General features: G+C 36.3%; 1 protein-coding gene across 9 annotated transcripts in view; it reads left to right on the forward strand.

Annotated features, from left to right (window-relative positions):
* The window catches only part of MYT1L (myelin transcription factor 1 like), a 426,396-nt gene that overhangs the window by 307,031 nt on the left and 106,060 nt on the right, over positions 1-13,305 (forward strand). For 6 of the 9 annotated variants that reach the window (XM_075923549.1, XM_075923552.1, XM_075923548.1 and 3 more), the window contains exons 8-9: positions 5,217-6,191; positions 11,383-11,517. In XM_075923549.1, coding sequence (XP_075779664.1) covers positions 5,217-6,191; positions 11,383-11,517 — 1,110 coding nt within the window. The remainder of the gene's footprint in view (positions 1-5,216; positions 6,192-11,382; positions 11,518-13,305) is intronic. The other 3 variants (XM_075923553.1, XM_075923555.1, XM_075923557.1) reach the window with 2 other exon arrangements.

Below are 13,305 nucleotides of genomic sequence, written 5' to 3' on the forward strand. Positions count from 1 at the left end.
TCTTGATAGGATATGTAAAGAGCAACTCCCGTGGTCAAAACCATGAAAGAATTATAATTTGGCTGATCACAGAGTTACTCCCTACAATCTACAAGGTACTCCAGTTTACCTCATAAGTATGGAAATGTTCAAAACACATACGCATGTCCACATAGCAGAGTTATTCCAAAATAACGTTTGTGTATCTACACAGCAAGCCTGTTATTTTGAAATAAATGCAATATAACAGGCTTCTTACTCCTACTTCTGTAAACCTCATTGTATGAGGACTAAGGGCAGTCAGTGGAAGAGTGCTCTATTTTGAAATAAGCGCTGTGTACACATGCCCAAAGTCAAAATAAGCTATTTCGAGTTAAGCTACGCAATTGACATAGCTCAAGTTGTGTAGCTTATTTCGACTTTAGCCCTGCTGTGTCCACATGCCCTTTGAGAAACAGATACACAGAGTCTAGCCAGCAATTATCAGGTAAGTCTTCTCTAATGCTGAAGAATCTGTAGACAGACACCACATATATAAGGCTTGATCAGGCTTCAAAGGAACAGCAAAGTATAGGACAGGGAAGTACCCTCCCAGGAGAAAAACAGGAAGCCTCCCGATGGGGCCAGAATGTGGGGCGCACAATATGCAACTCCTCTGACTCATATTCCCTATCCATGCAACCAGGAAGCACATAGGACAGGTCAATGTGATTGCTGAGTCTGCCCCATACTCACTGTGCTCCTGGCCACCTGTACCTTGGGGAAGCATTTTGGTAATAGCCTATATGTTTCCCCATGAGTAACTGGTTCACTTTTAGTCAGTGCTTCCCCAGGTTGTGTAAGCTCTGGGGTAAGGTACCATGCTCCTCCCCCTCACAACCATATAATAACCAGTCAAGATCTCACAATAAATGGAGTTCTAACAAAAACGATATATTATCATTAAATAGACAAAATGCAAAGAACCAGTTAAAAGTTAAACTTTGGTAGCATAAAAATAATAATAGAAAACATGGTAAGATTTTATACAGTTGAATCAAAGGAGGAGTAACATGGGTTTGTATACAGTAATTTTGCGTCATTGTTAGACTAAAATATTTCCAAAATCATGTTAACCAAAACATATGCTGATTTGGGACTTAAACTTTTGGGATGATGACCATTCTTACGTTATCCAGCAAAGCACTTAAGCATATGGCTTCAAAATTAAGCACATGCCTAAGAGTGAATCTACACTGCATCCTTAGTTTGAAATAAGATATACAATTTGCACTACACAAACTGCACAGCTTATTTGGAAGTAATTTCAAAATAGCTTTTTTCAAAATTTGGTGTTGACTACACAGTGCCAAATTTTGAAATAAAGCACTACTCCAAAAAGTCCCTTAACCCTTGTGGAACAAGGCTTACAGGGATGCCAGAATAGCACGCTCATTATTTTGAAATATAGTTTGAAATAATGGGCATGTTTAAAGACATGTCATAGCTATTTTGGGATATTTCTGGTATCCCAAAATAGTGCCACTGTCTAAATGTAGCCCAGGAGTGCTACTGGATCTGCCCAGAGTGTTGATTGCCCTAGAGAGCTGTGCCTTTGACCAGATAACATTGGTACACGCATCTATCGTTAAAAAAAAAAAAAGAAGAAGAAGAAGAAGAAAAGTTACTGCATGGAGCTAAATAATAAATGCTTCCCTAGAAACATTATTGTTTTTAAAGAAATACAAAGTAGAAGGAAAATAGTAATTGGAGGATTAAAATAATATATTCCTCTGTTTCTCTCATCAAAAATTCAAACATTTCACTTTCTTCTCCATCACTTGTTCCTCCTCCTTTTTTGAGTTGAATGGACAAGAGAGCTTAAATAGATAAAACCAAACTAACAGAATAAACAGCATTAAAGTTATAGCTTTCACCCAGCTTCACAAGCACTCAGAATGGATTTATGTCTTTATTAATGAAATAAGTGATTAGTATTTTGAAATAAGTGATTCGTATTCATATTTTGGCTTTGCACTATAATATAAGCAAAGTGCTGCTCTTTCATACATAGGTAATGATCTGTGTGACTATCATTCAAGTCAAAACATCCATTTATAATTCAAAAAGTATGTGGATCACTCAGTGCATACATGACGAGTCTTAGTAAGAATGAACGAAGAGACTATACATCTTGATGGCCTGAGTTTCAGTATGCTGTGAGACTCACACCAGGTTTGCAACCGCTTTTGGAAGTTAAAGTCTAAAGCTTGACACATCAGCATTTTTCAGAGGTGTAGCTTACTGCCTCATTAAGTGCTTTCACTGTTACTTCTTCTACCTCTGGCTGTGTATCAGACACAACTGCAAGAAATACTATATTAAATCAGCAGTTTCCACTGACTATTCTTCATACAATGGTCCTGAGCCATAATATTTATAGAAATGTGAGATTTGTTTATAAATTTCATTTTGAATATGTAGGAGAGGGGTAGCCATGTTAGTTTGGATTTGTAAAAGTGACAAGGAGTCCTGTGGCACCATATAGACTAACAGATGCATTGGAGCATACACTTTCATGAGGAAAGACCCACATGCATCTGACAAAGTGGGTCTTTGCCCACGAAAGCTTATGCTCCAATATATCTGTTAGTCTATAAGGTGCCACAGGACTCCTTGTCGTATTTTGAATATGATTATTAGAGTATTAAATGCATTTTTATTTTCTCAGGCCACAGACTGATTTTCTAACTCAACTACCTATTTAGGTACAAACACATAAAATGAAAAAAATTATAAATAGCTGAACTGTATCCCCAAGTCATGTACTGAGAAAACCAAATTCAGACACACCTCAATTTTAGGGAACTGAAGTCATCAGAACTTTGAATGATTACAGGAATAATAGACTTTTCAAATAAAATAAAAGCATGATTGACAATAAAAATGGGTTTGATGACAATGACGTGGGTTTTCTTATCAACTGAACATAACACTTATATTTACTTGTTAAGAATCCTCCATACTATACTTAACTAGCTAATACAAGGTGAACCTCTGTAGTCCAGCACTATCTGGTCCAGCAACATCCAGATGTCCATTTATCATGGGTGTCGTCAAGTTTCCTATGGCCCCATAAAGTTTGTTTACAGTCCCCAGTCCTGACTCTTAGTGTTGGGTGCTGTTATTTAGCTCTAACTTACCCCTAAGGAGATGAGCAAGCAGTGGAAGTGCCGGTAATGCAGCTAAGAATAAGCATGATTTTTATGCTTATCTACTTATTTCCTTTTGCCCATGTAGTAAAATTGTGTAACATCACTAACACATTGTTATGATGAGAGGTGATAAGCCTTAGTTAGGCACAGGCTTATATAAGGCGTGTCATACATTATTAAGCAGCATTGCAAACATTGTTCTGTTTATTTGCTCGTGAAATAAAAATAAAAAGACCCACTCACAACAATATTGACCTCTCGTGGTTTGTCATATTCTCTGGTTTGGCATCAGTCAGGTTCTGAGGGTGCCAGACTAGAGAGGTTCAGCTTGTATAGTTTGTACAACATACTTCCATAGGATCTCTGCTCTTCCATTCCTAAACACAACCAAATTTGCTATGTATATCAGTTCTGCTGCTTAATTACAGCTTCCTCTCATCCCAGGATCCCTAACCACTGTCTAGAATGAACACTATCATGTGGCTGAAGTATTATATTTTCACTGTTGAGCTGTGTATTTAAAATTCTGATTTATTCTTTTGTCCACCAACCTGCAGAGAATATTCTTTTATGCAAAAGAAGGCCAGTCAGCAAATATTAGTATATTAAATTCTCCTGCTACCTGAAATTTCCCACTACATTTTGTTTAAGCCAAAGCATAAAGGCCACAGCTTAGAATTTGTATATCTTCATTGTACCAAAATACATCAGATTTCCTATGATGTTAGCTTATGCTGATGGGCCAGTTGTTAAGCTGGTACAATTCAGCATAATGCCATTGATGAGTTGGGCCACTATGTTAATCTAATTACTACATTGGGGAAGTCCTTTTTTTTTAAAATTGTGTGTCTCTGTTACTTGCAGCAAATATTCAAAACATTTGAGTAGCTGAGTGTCAAAATGTAATTTATATTGTGTTTTTTTATTTAAAAACAATTGACCTATATTTATTTAAGAATTTGTATGATGGTGATGCACATTAACTTTTGACTTACCATAAGATATATTCAAGGGTATCTTAGGTCGGCTGTCTCAGGGTGACTCAATCTATTCAAAAAGTTTCCCCTCTGTTACTCACTAGTTATTGGAGCAGAACTCAGTAAAATAGAGTTACTATGCGTCATCTTGTGATATTTGTGATGTACAGGATAGTGAGCCCGTCACTGGAATTATCTAATGTGGCCATTGTATAGACAAGACACTTTAGTGTGAATCTAATACCATGTATGTAAGCAAATCTAAACTGGGGACAGTATAGCTACTTACACTTATATTGTACCCACTATAACTTTTACTTTTCTTTTATGTAATGATTATCTGGTTTTTGCTTGTTCATAGTTTGCAATAGCTAAACAGCATATTTTGAATTCTAGCTAACAGTGTACTTATTGAAATGTATTTTTACCTTTCTGTGTATTTATCTTCACAGTTATTTTTCATATAGCATTCCACTAATGGTGTAGATGGCCTTATATAAGAGTCAAATCTCTTTTGTTGTATATGAATTAATTAAAAGAACAGACCCTTATAACACTCACTCCTTTACCAACAATTGCATTTAAAAATATGGGAGTGAGGAACATTAAACTATATAAACTATAACTAAAAATATAATTGTTTGAATAATATAATTATGAGAGTGCCAATAAAATCATAAATAAAGAAGTAAAAGAAGGAATAGAAGAATTTATGCTTTAATATTTTAGAAATAATACAAATTTATGCAACTTTGTAAAAATTGTCTTTTTTTCTGCCTAATTAATAGTTTATTATAGGTTTAATGAGAGAAATTAATGGTGCATAGCAAATGTATAAAAATGCCCTTTTGTGCTTTACAGTTATCTCTTTTCTTAATATCATTGGTTTAAACTTACCAGGTCTTAGGGTTCTAGAGTACTGTATGATAAACAGTATTTGACATGCAGTTTGTTTTCTGTCCATGCTATTGCAACAACAGTTCCAATTCTAGCCACTTTTTTCTTTTCTTTTCCTTTTTCTTTCTTTCTTTGTTTCTTTCTTTGTTTCTTTCTTTTTTTTATGCAGAAGATCATCAAATGAATTGTCACAATACTCGAATAATGCAAGACACAGAAAAAGACGATAACAATAATGATGAGTATGATAATTATGATGAACTGGTGGCTAAGTCATTGTTAAATCTTGGCAAAATTGCAGAGGATGCAGCATACAGAGCCAGGACAGAATCAGAAATGAACAGCAATACATCTAATAGTCTGGAAGATGATAGTGACAAAAATGAAAATATTGGTCGGAAAAGTGAGCTGAGTTTAGATTTAGACAGTGATGTTGTTAGGGAAACAGTGGACTCCCTTAAATTATTAGCACAAGGACACGGTGTAGTGCTTTCAGAAAACATTGATAGAAATTATGCAGACAACATTTCACAGCAAGATAACAGAAATATGAACTTTGTAATGCTAGGGAAGCCTATGAACAATGGACTTATGGAAAAAATGGTGGAGGAGAGTGATGAAGAGGTGTGTCTCAGCAGTTTGGAATGCTTACGGAATCAGTGTTTTGATCTGGCTAGGAAACTCAGTGAGACAAACCCACAGGAAAGAAATCAGCAGCAAAATATGAATTCTCGTCAACATGTCAGGCAAGAAGATGACTTCCAAGGAAGAACACCAGATCGGAACTATTCAGACATGATGAACTTAATGAGACTTGAAGAACAGTTGAGCCCCAGATCTAGAACTTTTTCTAGCTGTGCAAAGGAGGATGGGTGTCATGAAAGAGATGATGATACCACCTCTATTACTTCAGACAGATCTGAAGAAGTTTTTGATATGACAAAAGGTAACTTAACCCTGCTTGAGAAAGCTATTGCTCTGGAAACTGAAAGAGCAAAAGCCATGAGAGAAAAAATGGCAATGGAAGCTGGAAGGAGGGATAATATGAGATCATTTGAGGAGCAGCCTCCACGACAACTTTCTGGGGATGACAGGAAGCCTAAATCCAGTGACGGCCATGTCAAAAAGCCATATTATGGTAAAGGTAATATTTCTATATACCGTATGTCGTGTCATGAAAAAGTGTGAGCTAATGTGATAACAAATGATACTTAGAACTCTAATGTGAAGTCATTGTTTATATAATTGGTATGACTATGGCATGATTCTAAAATAGCATCATGCTGTTCACCTAATAGAACAACTCATTCTTAAGTGTTAGAAACATGTACAGTATTTCAGTGCAACACCATTTGGCTAAATAGAAAAATATAACTTTTCAGGGAAACAAAACAAATAAGAGATCATGTTGAAAGAGGCAAAGATTATTCTAAAGGTATTATGACTAAAAATATGAAGAGAATTGCATTGAGTATTATATTGAATGGTAGGATTTTATGATTGTATGGAGCAGTTAGTCAATCAGCTATGAAGTGCATATTTTACAGATTGGATTGGGTAGGTGGCATCATGATTTATAAAATTATCATCAAATGACAATTATTGATGAAGCCTCTCCTATCTAAAACGTAGAGTTGTCTGATAGAAATTGAACAGTATCAGAATGACCGATAATGTAAGATAGGGGCAGTGACTGCACATTAATTATCTTAAGATACTAAGGTAATGGAAACCATTTGCTATGCAAGGCATAGTGTGGCCTGGGCTGAGATCAATAGCAATTTCTTTCTTATATGCATTCCACTTCACTGGTTTCATTCCATTGTGGAAACAGTTAAGGTGCTGCCTTAACCATCATTATATATATAATATATAATGTTAGTTTTAAAATATGTTTTAATTTAAAGAATTATCCTAGTAAAGGTGTGTTTATATTAACACACCCCTTTGTATGTGTCTGCATTTATATGCATAGGGGATCTGTCCTGTAAAGCATTCAGTGCCTCCTGAAAGTTGTTGAATACCCTGAATTCCTATTGACTTTAATGGAAGTTGAGGGTTCTGCATTACTAAGGAGGTGGTAAGCATGTTGCTCGATTGGCTTTATATTGTATTTCCTATAGAAACACCTGGTTTCATCTCTAGACTGTGGGCTGGAGGCATTTTGTTTTTTTTCTTTGTTAAGCCTCTATTTACAAAGGGTGGTAACATAGCCATAACATCTGGCTGTGAGATTACAGTTGGCACACCACATCTCAGATTAGGAGATTTTTTTATTTTAGAACAGTTATGAAGGGCAGAAAATGGACAATAAATTCTACAAACAGGAACATGGAAGTTATTGGTTTCAGAAACTCTTCTGCAATGTAGCTTAGAGATTTTGTTTGCTTTCAGACACAAAAATCATAGTCCACTCTATGAACTGGTAATGTGGGGTGTTTGGGGAAGACATTTTAAATTGAGTTAAACAGTTTTCCGTGGCTATTGTTTGCACGTGACACATAATAGGTGTATGTTTCCTTCTTAATGTGCGCCTGTAACAAAACCAGTCAGAACATGGCAATGTAGTGCTGACATCTTAAAATCCTTAAAACTAGGGATGTTAAATGTGGGTTAATTGACTAGTCGAGTAACCTCATGAATTCTTATCAGTTAGTTGACTAGTCTATAGTCCCTGGGGGCGGGGCTGGCAGCTAGTGCACTTCAGCCTCACTCCTGAGGAGCACCCTGCCACTCTGTGCTGGAGTTTTAAAACCAGCTCCTCTCACAGACCAGTTGCCTGTTACCCTGTGCTGCTGCCTCTGATAAAGAAGTAGCAGCACAGGATGGCAGCAGCCCCTGTCTGGGGGAGGTGGGGTGTCCAGACTCATCACAAGCCAGGACTGAGCCAGGCTGCTGGCCAGCCTGCTTAAAAATTTACTGGTAAGGGGAGAGGGGAGGGAAGTGTGTGAAGTCTATAGCATTAATCTATAAGCTTTTGCTTATTGGTTAATCAGTTAATCAACAACACTATTATATCCCTACTTAAAACAGTGTTTTCCAGATCCACCTACTCAAGAATGCATAGGAAAACACATAAAAATATATGCTGTCTCCAGAGGATTAATATATTAACAGTGGAAATATGGGCTTCTTATTTCATGATTTCTAGAACTTACCTGATGCCAAACTGCTTCTAAGAACTGTCTTATGAATTGGAGATAGGCCCAAACACAACCCTTGGATCCAAAGAAACACCGTGAAATTTATGGTCGCTTGGATTAAGAAACGTTACAGATGTGACACTCTTCTGTTTTTCATAGGGGAAGGCTGGATGAGAGTGGGAGGAGAATGATTCTTTCCTCACACTTGAGAATATTGAGAAAAACAGAATATTGCAGTGCAATAGAGGGGAGAATGAAAGAAAGGGAATTATTTATGTCCTTCATTCTCATATCACATATAATCTCCCAAACATGCTTGCAAAAGTTTTCCAAGGAGATGAATGATATAATTAAAGGGAAATATTCTCAAGGTGGAGTGCCTAGAAGAATCGTAACTCCTGTCTTCTTTCTTTAAGAGCTCTATTCTCAGAGATCACTGAAACAACAAAGGTATAGCAACTCACCATTTTTCCCTGCATTTTAAAATCTTCCAGAGTGTCTTTCCTCCAAGATTAATACTTCTTAAACTCTGTGACCCAGCTTGGGCAAAATTTCCATTATGGCAAGGATTGAGTGAGGATTTCAGTATTAGGCTAAAAAAATCCCAATAAAGTAATACTCTCTATTGGAGGAAGGCATTCAAACAGAGTCAAAATATTTATGCATATATATCGAGAGGTGAATATAATCCTGAGCCCCACATTTTCTGTATAGTTGCATGGAGTTTTAGCGGGATGTCTTCTATTAAGTCAATGGGAAATTGTGCAAATAAAATTCTATGCAAGTTTCTGAAATGTAAGATTAGTGTGCAGCATCTTTTCTGACTTGCTAGACCATAAAGGCTCTTTTGGAGTTTGTAAATGCTATGATCCTAGGCCTCTGAATACTCGGGAGGATAAGACCAGCTCCTCAGGTGATTTAAATTGGTATACCTCCATTGACTACTACAGTACTACATCAGCTGAGGTTCTAGCCTGTAGGCTCTAGAGAAGCCATTATGGTCTATTGTGTCAACCATTTACATTTTTATAGTCCTTTAGTACTGATATATTTCTATTATACTTATTTCATTTATTTTTATTATTTATTCACATATCTAACACTCTCTTCACATTTCAATGTGTTTTATACAAAGAGTTGTACAGAGTTTTTTGTAAGAGTGAAAATGGGACTGGTGGTCTAGTGGTCTCAGCACAGGTATACGTGGCAGGGACTCCAGAATTCTAATCCTAGGTCTGATATTGACTTCTTCTGTGTCCTTGCGTTTAACTGCTAAAAGTCTTTGTCTCAATTTCCCAAAGTATAAACTGGGGAGAATGGTATTTACTACTTCACAGGGTTTTTGTGATGTTTATATGACTGGACAGAGTTTTTAAAATGACATTTTGTAAATAAATACATTTAGTATTGAATGGCATAAAGCATAGGTATGTTGCACCTGGCATACATGCAAATAAAATAAAATAAAATATTAGCAATTAGAAATGCATTTGTGAAAGTGAAATTTAAAGTGTGATCATAAAAGTTAACCGTGGAAATCATGCCAGAGGAGCAATCAACAGGTGATAAGGAGTTTTTCCTAAGCCAAAAGTTTGGAATATACAACAACTACATGAGAGCACAAAAATAAAAATCTGCCACTGAATGTACATTCTGGGACATATGTACAATTTATTTACTAAAAGCAGATTGTACCCAGAAGTACTGAAGTACTGAAAGGGTCCCTGGAGGTCCCTGGGTTGTATATGCTCAAACAGGGCTGAATTTTACCGTGAGACTTAATAGAAACCTAACAGCAAAATGTTATTTCCAAAGGGGGGGGGAGCATAAATCCCACAGCAAAGAAATAAGAGGAGCAGCATAAAATATTATACATAAAAGATGATAGATCAGTTTGGGTTCTGAATTCAGGATTGATAGAAAAACTAAAATGGGTGATGATGTTTGCTTTTAGCTATTAGCTTAGGATGAGAGCATCTTTGTAGGCAGAATAGCTTGAACTTTTTTTTTTAAATACTAATGTATAAATCAAAATGCAGGACAATGTAGCACTTTAAAGACTAACAAGATGGTTTATTAGATGATGAGCTTTCGTGGGCCAGACCCACTTCCTCAGATCAGAAGTGGGTCTGGCCCACGAAAGCTCATCATCTAATAAACCATCTTGTTAGTCTTTAAAGTGCTACATTGTCCTGCATTTTGCTTCAACTACCCCAGACTAACACGGCTACATTTCTATCACTAATGTATAAATCAGTTCCTTTTTCCAAAATTGGGGAACAGTGTTACAAATGCTGTGGTGTAGCTTCTATTACAAGCTGAGTTGGAAGCCTTAGGATGTTACTTTACAAATGTTCTGTTACAGGAAACAAAATGATGAAATATATGCTCAAGTTCTAGTTCGGGGATGCTTTCAACATCAGTTCCATTATTTTCTTGGCACAAAACAATAGTTTATTGAACAGAAGTCTACTTAGACCCTTTTGTTGACTTGTGAACAAAGAAACAAACAGCATTATAGAAGACTATTAATCTTTAAAGCTTACGAATATAAAAACTTTATAGAGTCCTGACTATGACCCAAATTCAAAATAGGGGATTGTTGCATCTGATTAGATCGTTTACCCCATGATGGTTTATTAACCGAAAAAAATGCTTTTATGTACTTTTGTATTCTATTACTTCAGAAGGAATTTAGGGAAATCGGTATCATCTGCTTAGAGTGCCTTTGACTAAGAATATAGTTGTGGCTGAATCATTGAATCTATACGCTAAGGAGCTGGGTCTGCTAACCTCAAGAGACTGAACTGCTATGACAGTACATTTGCAGGCTTCAATACATCAGGCAAATAGCATTGAAAAGAAAGGGGGAACCTGCCAACAGTTTCAGAGTGTCCTTACACTCTTAAGCAGATGCTTGCCAGCAGAGTACTGATTGTCAGTGGTGTGGCTTTGCTATAAGAAGGTCACGACCCAATCACAATGAATATGTATTGCTGTGATCATAGGAGCCTGCAGTATGAAAAGAAGATAACATGGGATGAAAGTGACAAAATTGTTTTAAGAAGTAGCAGTTTTTTCTTCTGGTATTTTTAAGAACATTTACCAAAGAATAACTTAAAACATTAAATGAGCCTTCTTACAGAAATCTGGAAAGCATAATTCACTTGACACATTTGTTGTAAATTATAGATCCCTCAAGAACAGAAAAGAAAGAGAGCAAATGTCCTACCCCTGGGTGTGATGGAACTGGCCATGTAACGGGGCTTTACCCCCATCACCGCAGTTTGTCAGGATGCCCACACAAAGATAGGGTCCCTCCAGAAAGTAAGTCCACATTGTTTCATGGAAACTGGGGATAAAACTCCAAAGATTTTTCTAGCATGCTTTTTATACCTTTTTTTTTTGGTATCCATTTTATAGTATGGTATGTCTGTGCTATATTTTTTCTTTATTCCATCATTTTCATATCTTTACCAATTTTTCAATTAAACAAAACAACCTTTAAAGCTGTATTCTTTTTATTCTGAGAATGGTAGGTTATTTTTAAACAGACACCTTCAGTCTGCAGAGAAATAATTTCCAGAAATACCACACTGCTTTTACTTCTGAGCGCTGATGTCACAGCATGAACCTTCACTGTTGTTTAGTGCAGGAATAATTGTGCTTTCAAGTTTGAAAATCTCACCGCCTATTTTATTTATGTATTTATTTATGTGGAGACATAATGAAGAAATGTACATTATAAAAAAGAGGGAGACACAGAGCGAGCGAGAGAGAGAGAATTTAGCCCTTTATCTAGTAGTACTGTTCAGGATTTTGAGCCATATTCTCTTGTCGTTTATGTGGGTGCAAATTCCCTTAAAGTCATGAGTACTGTGAAGACTGAAGTCAAAGGAAATTGCACTTGTGGAAAAGAAAGGAGGATTTGAGCTTGAAAGTTTAAGGCAAATCTTCAGCTGACATAAATTGGAATAGTTCCACTTAAGCTAACTGATCCGTGTTGAATCATTTATACCTGCTAATGCTCTGGCTAGGGTCTGATTCTCTTTCTTACACTGGTGTAAAACAAGAGTTTCAGTCTGAATACTGTGGGCCTGTTTCTCCATTGTATTGCATATTGAGGAGCAATATGTAAATTAAAATAGGCACAAAACCATCCAAATCAGAAGAACAACATTTAACACCCATTTTGGGCAGGTGTCCAGAGGCTTCAATGAAGAGAAAAATCAGACCCAATGAAATTTTCACTGGTATAAAACCAATTCACGTGAAAGGAGAATCAGATCCCTAAGGGTACATCTACACAGCAGTGTTATTTTGGAATAACTGAAATTATTCTGAAATAACACAGTGCGTGTCTACACAACAAGCCATTATTTCAAAATAATGGTGAGCTGGAGAACTTCTTACTCAGACTCCTGTAACCTTCATTTCACAAGGAGCAAGGGAAATCGAAGGAAGAGTAATCTTCCTTCGACTTCCTGCTGTGTAGACAGCACCAAAAGCTAAATTATGCTATTACAATTTAAGCTACGCAATTGATGTAGCTGAAGTTGCATAGCTTAATTCTACTTTATTCCTGCAGTGTAGATGAAACCTAAGACTTACTCCTTAATAACTGTCAGCCTGATTCACTAGAAGTGTATTAGCGGAGAGAGAGAGAGAGAGAGAGAAAGCAACATAGATTCTTCTCTTTCATAGCAGGTTTGCTCTTTCTTAAATTAAGGTGATGAAGTATTTTTAGGGAAACTCATGGTATCTTGGTTGATCTGTGATTAAATGAATACATTTTTTCCCGTTTTGCAAGATATGTAATTTTCTGAAGCACAAATATTTACTCAGGTGCTCAAAGTTCTCTCACATTTTTTGTAAATGATGGAAGTTAAACTCTTGAGAATATGTTGTAAATCAAAGAAGAATATAGCTTTAAACTGTTTGCATGTTCCATAGCTGCTAAAATGAAAAAGGTGAGCTCATCTTTGTATTTATTTATTTATTTGTGTATTTATTTATTTAACTCATTTTCCTGTTATGCTGGCCTTGTGAAGCATGTTTCAAGAACAGCTATGACTAGCAGGAATTTTAGAGTAAAGCTTTTGCATTTGCACACAT

The sequence above is a fragment of the Pelodiscus sinensis genome, chromosome 3, assembly GCF_049634645.1.
Source record: "Pelodiscus sinensis isolate JC-2024 chromosome 3, ASM4963464v1, whole genome shotgun sequence".
Lineage (NCBI taxonomy): Eukaryota > Metazoa > Chordata > Testudines > Trionychidae > Pelodiscus > Pelodiscus sinensis.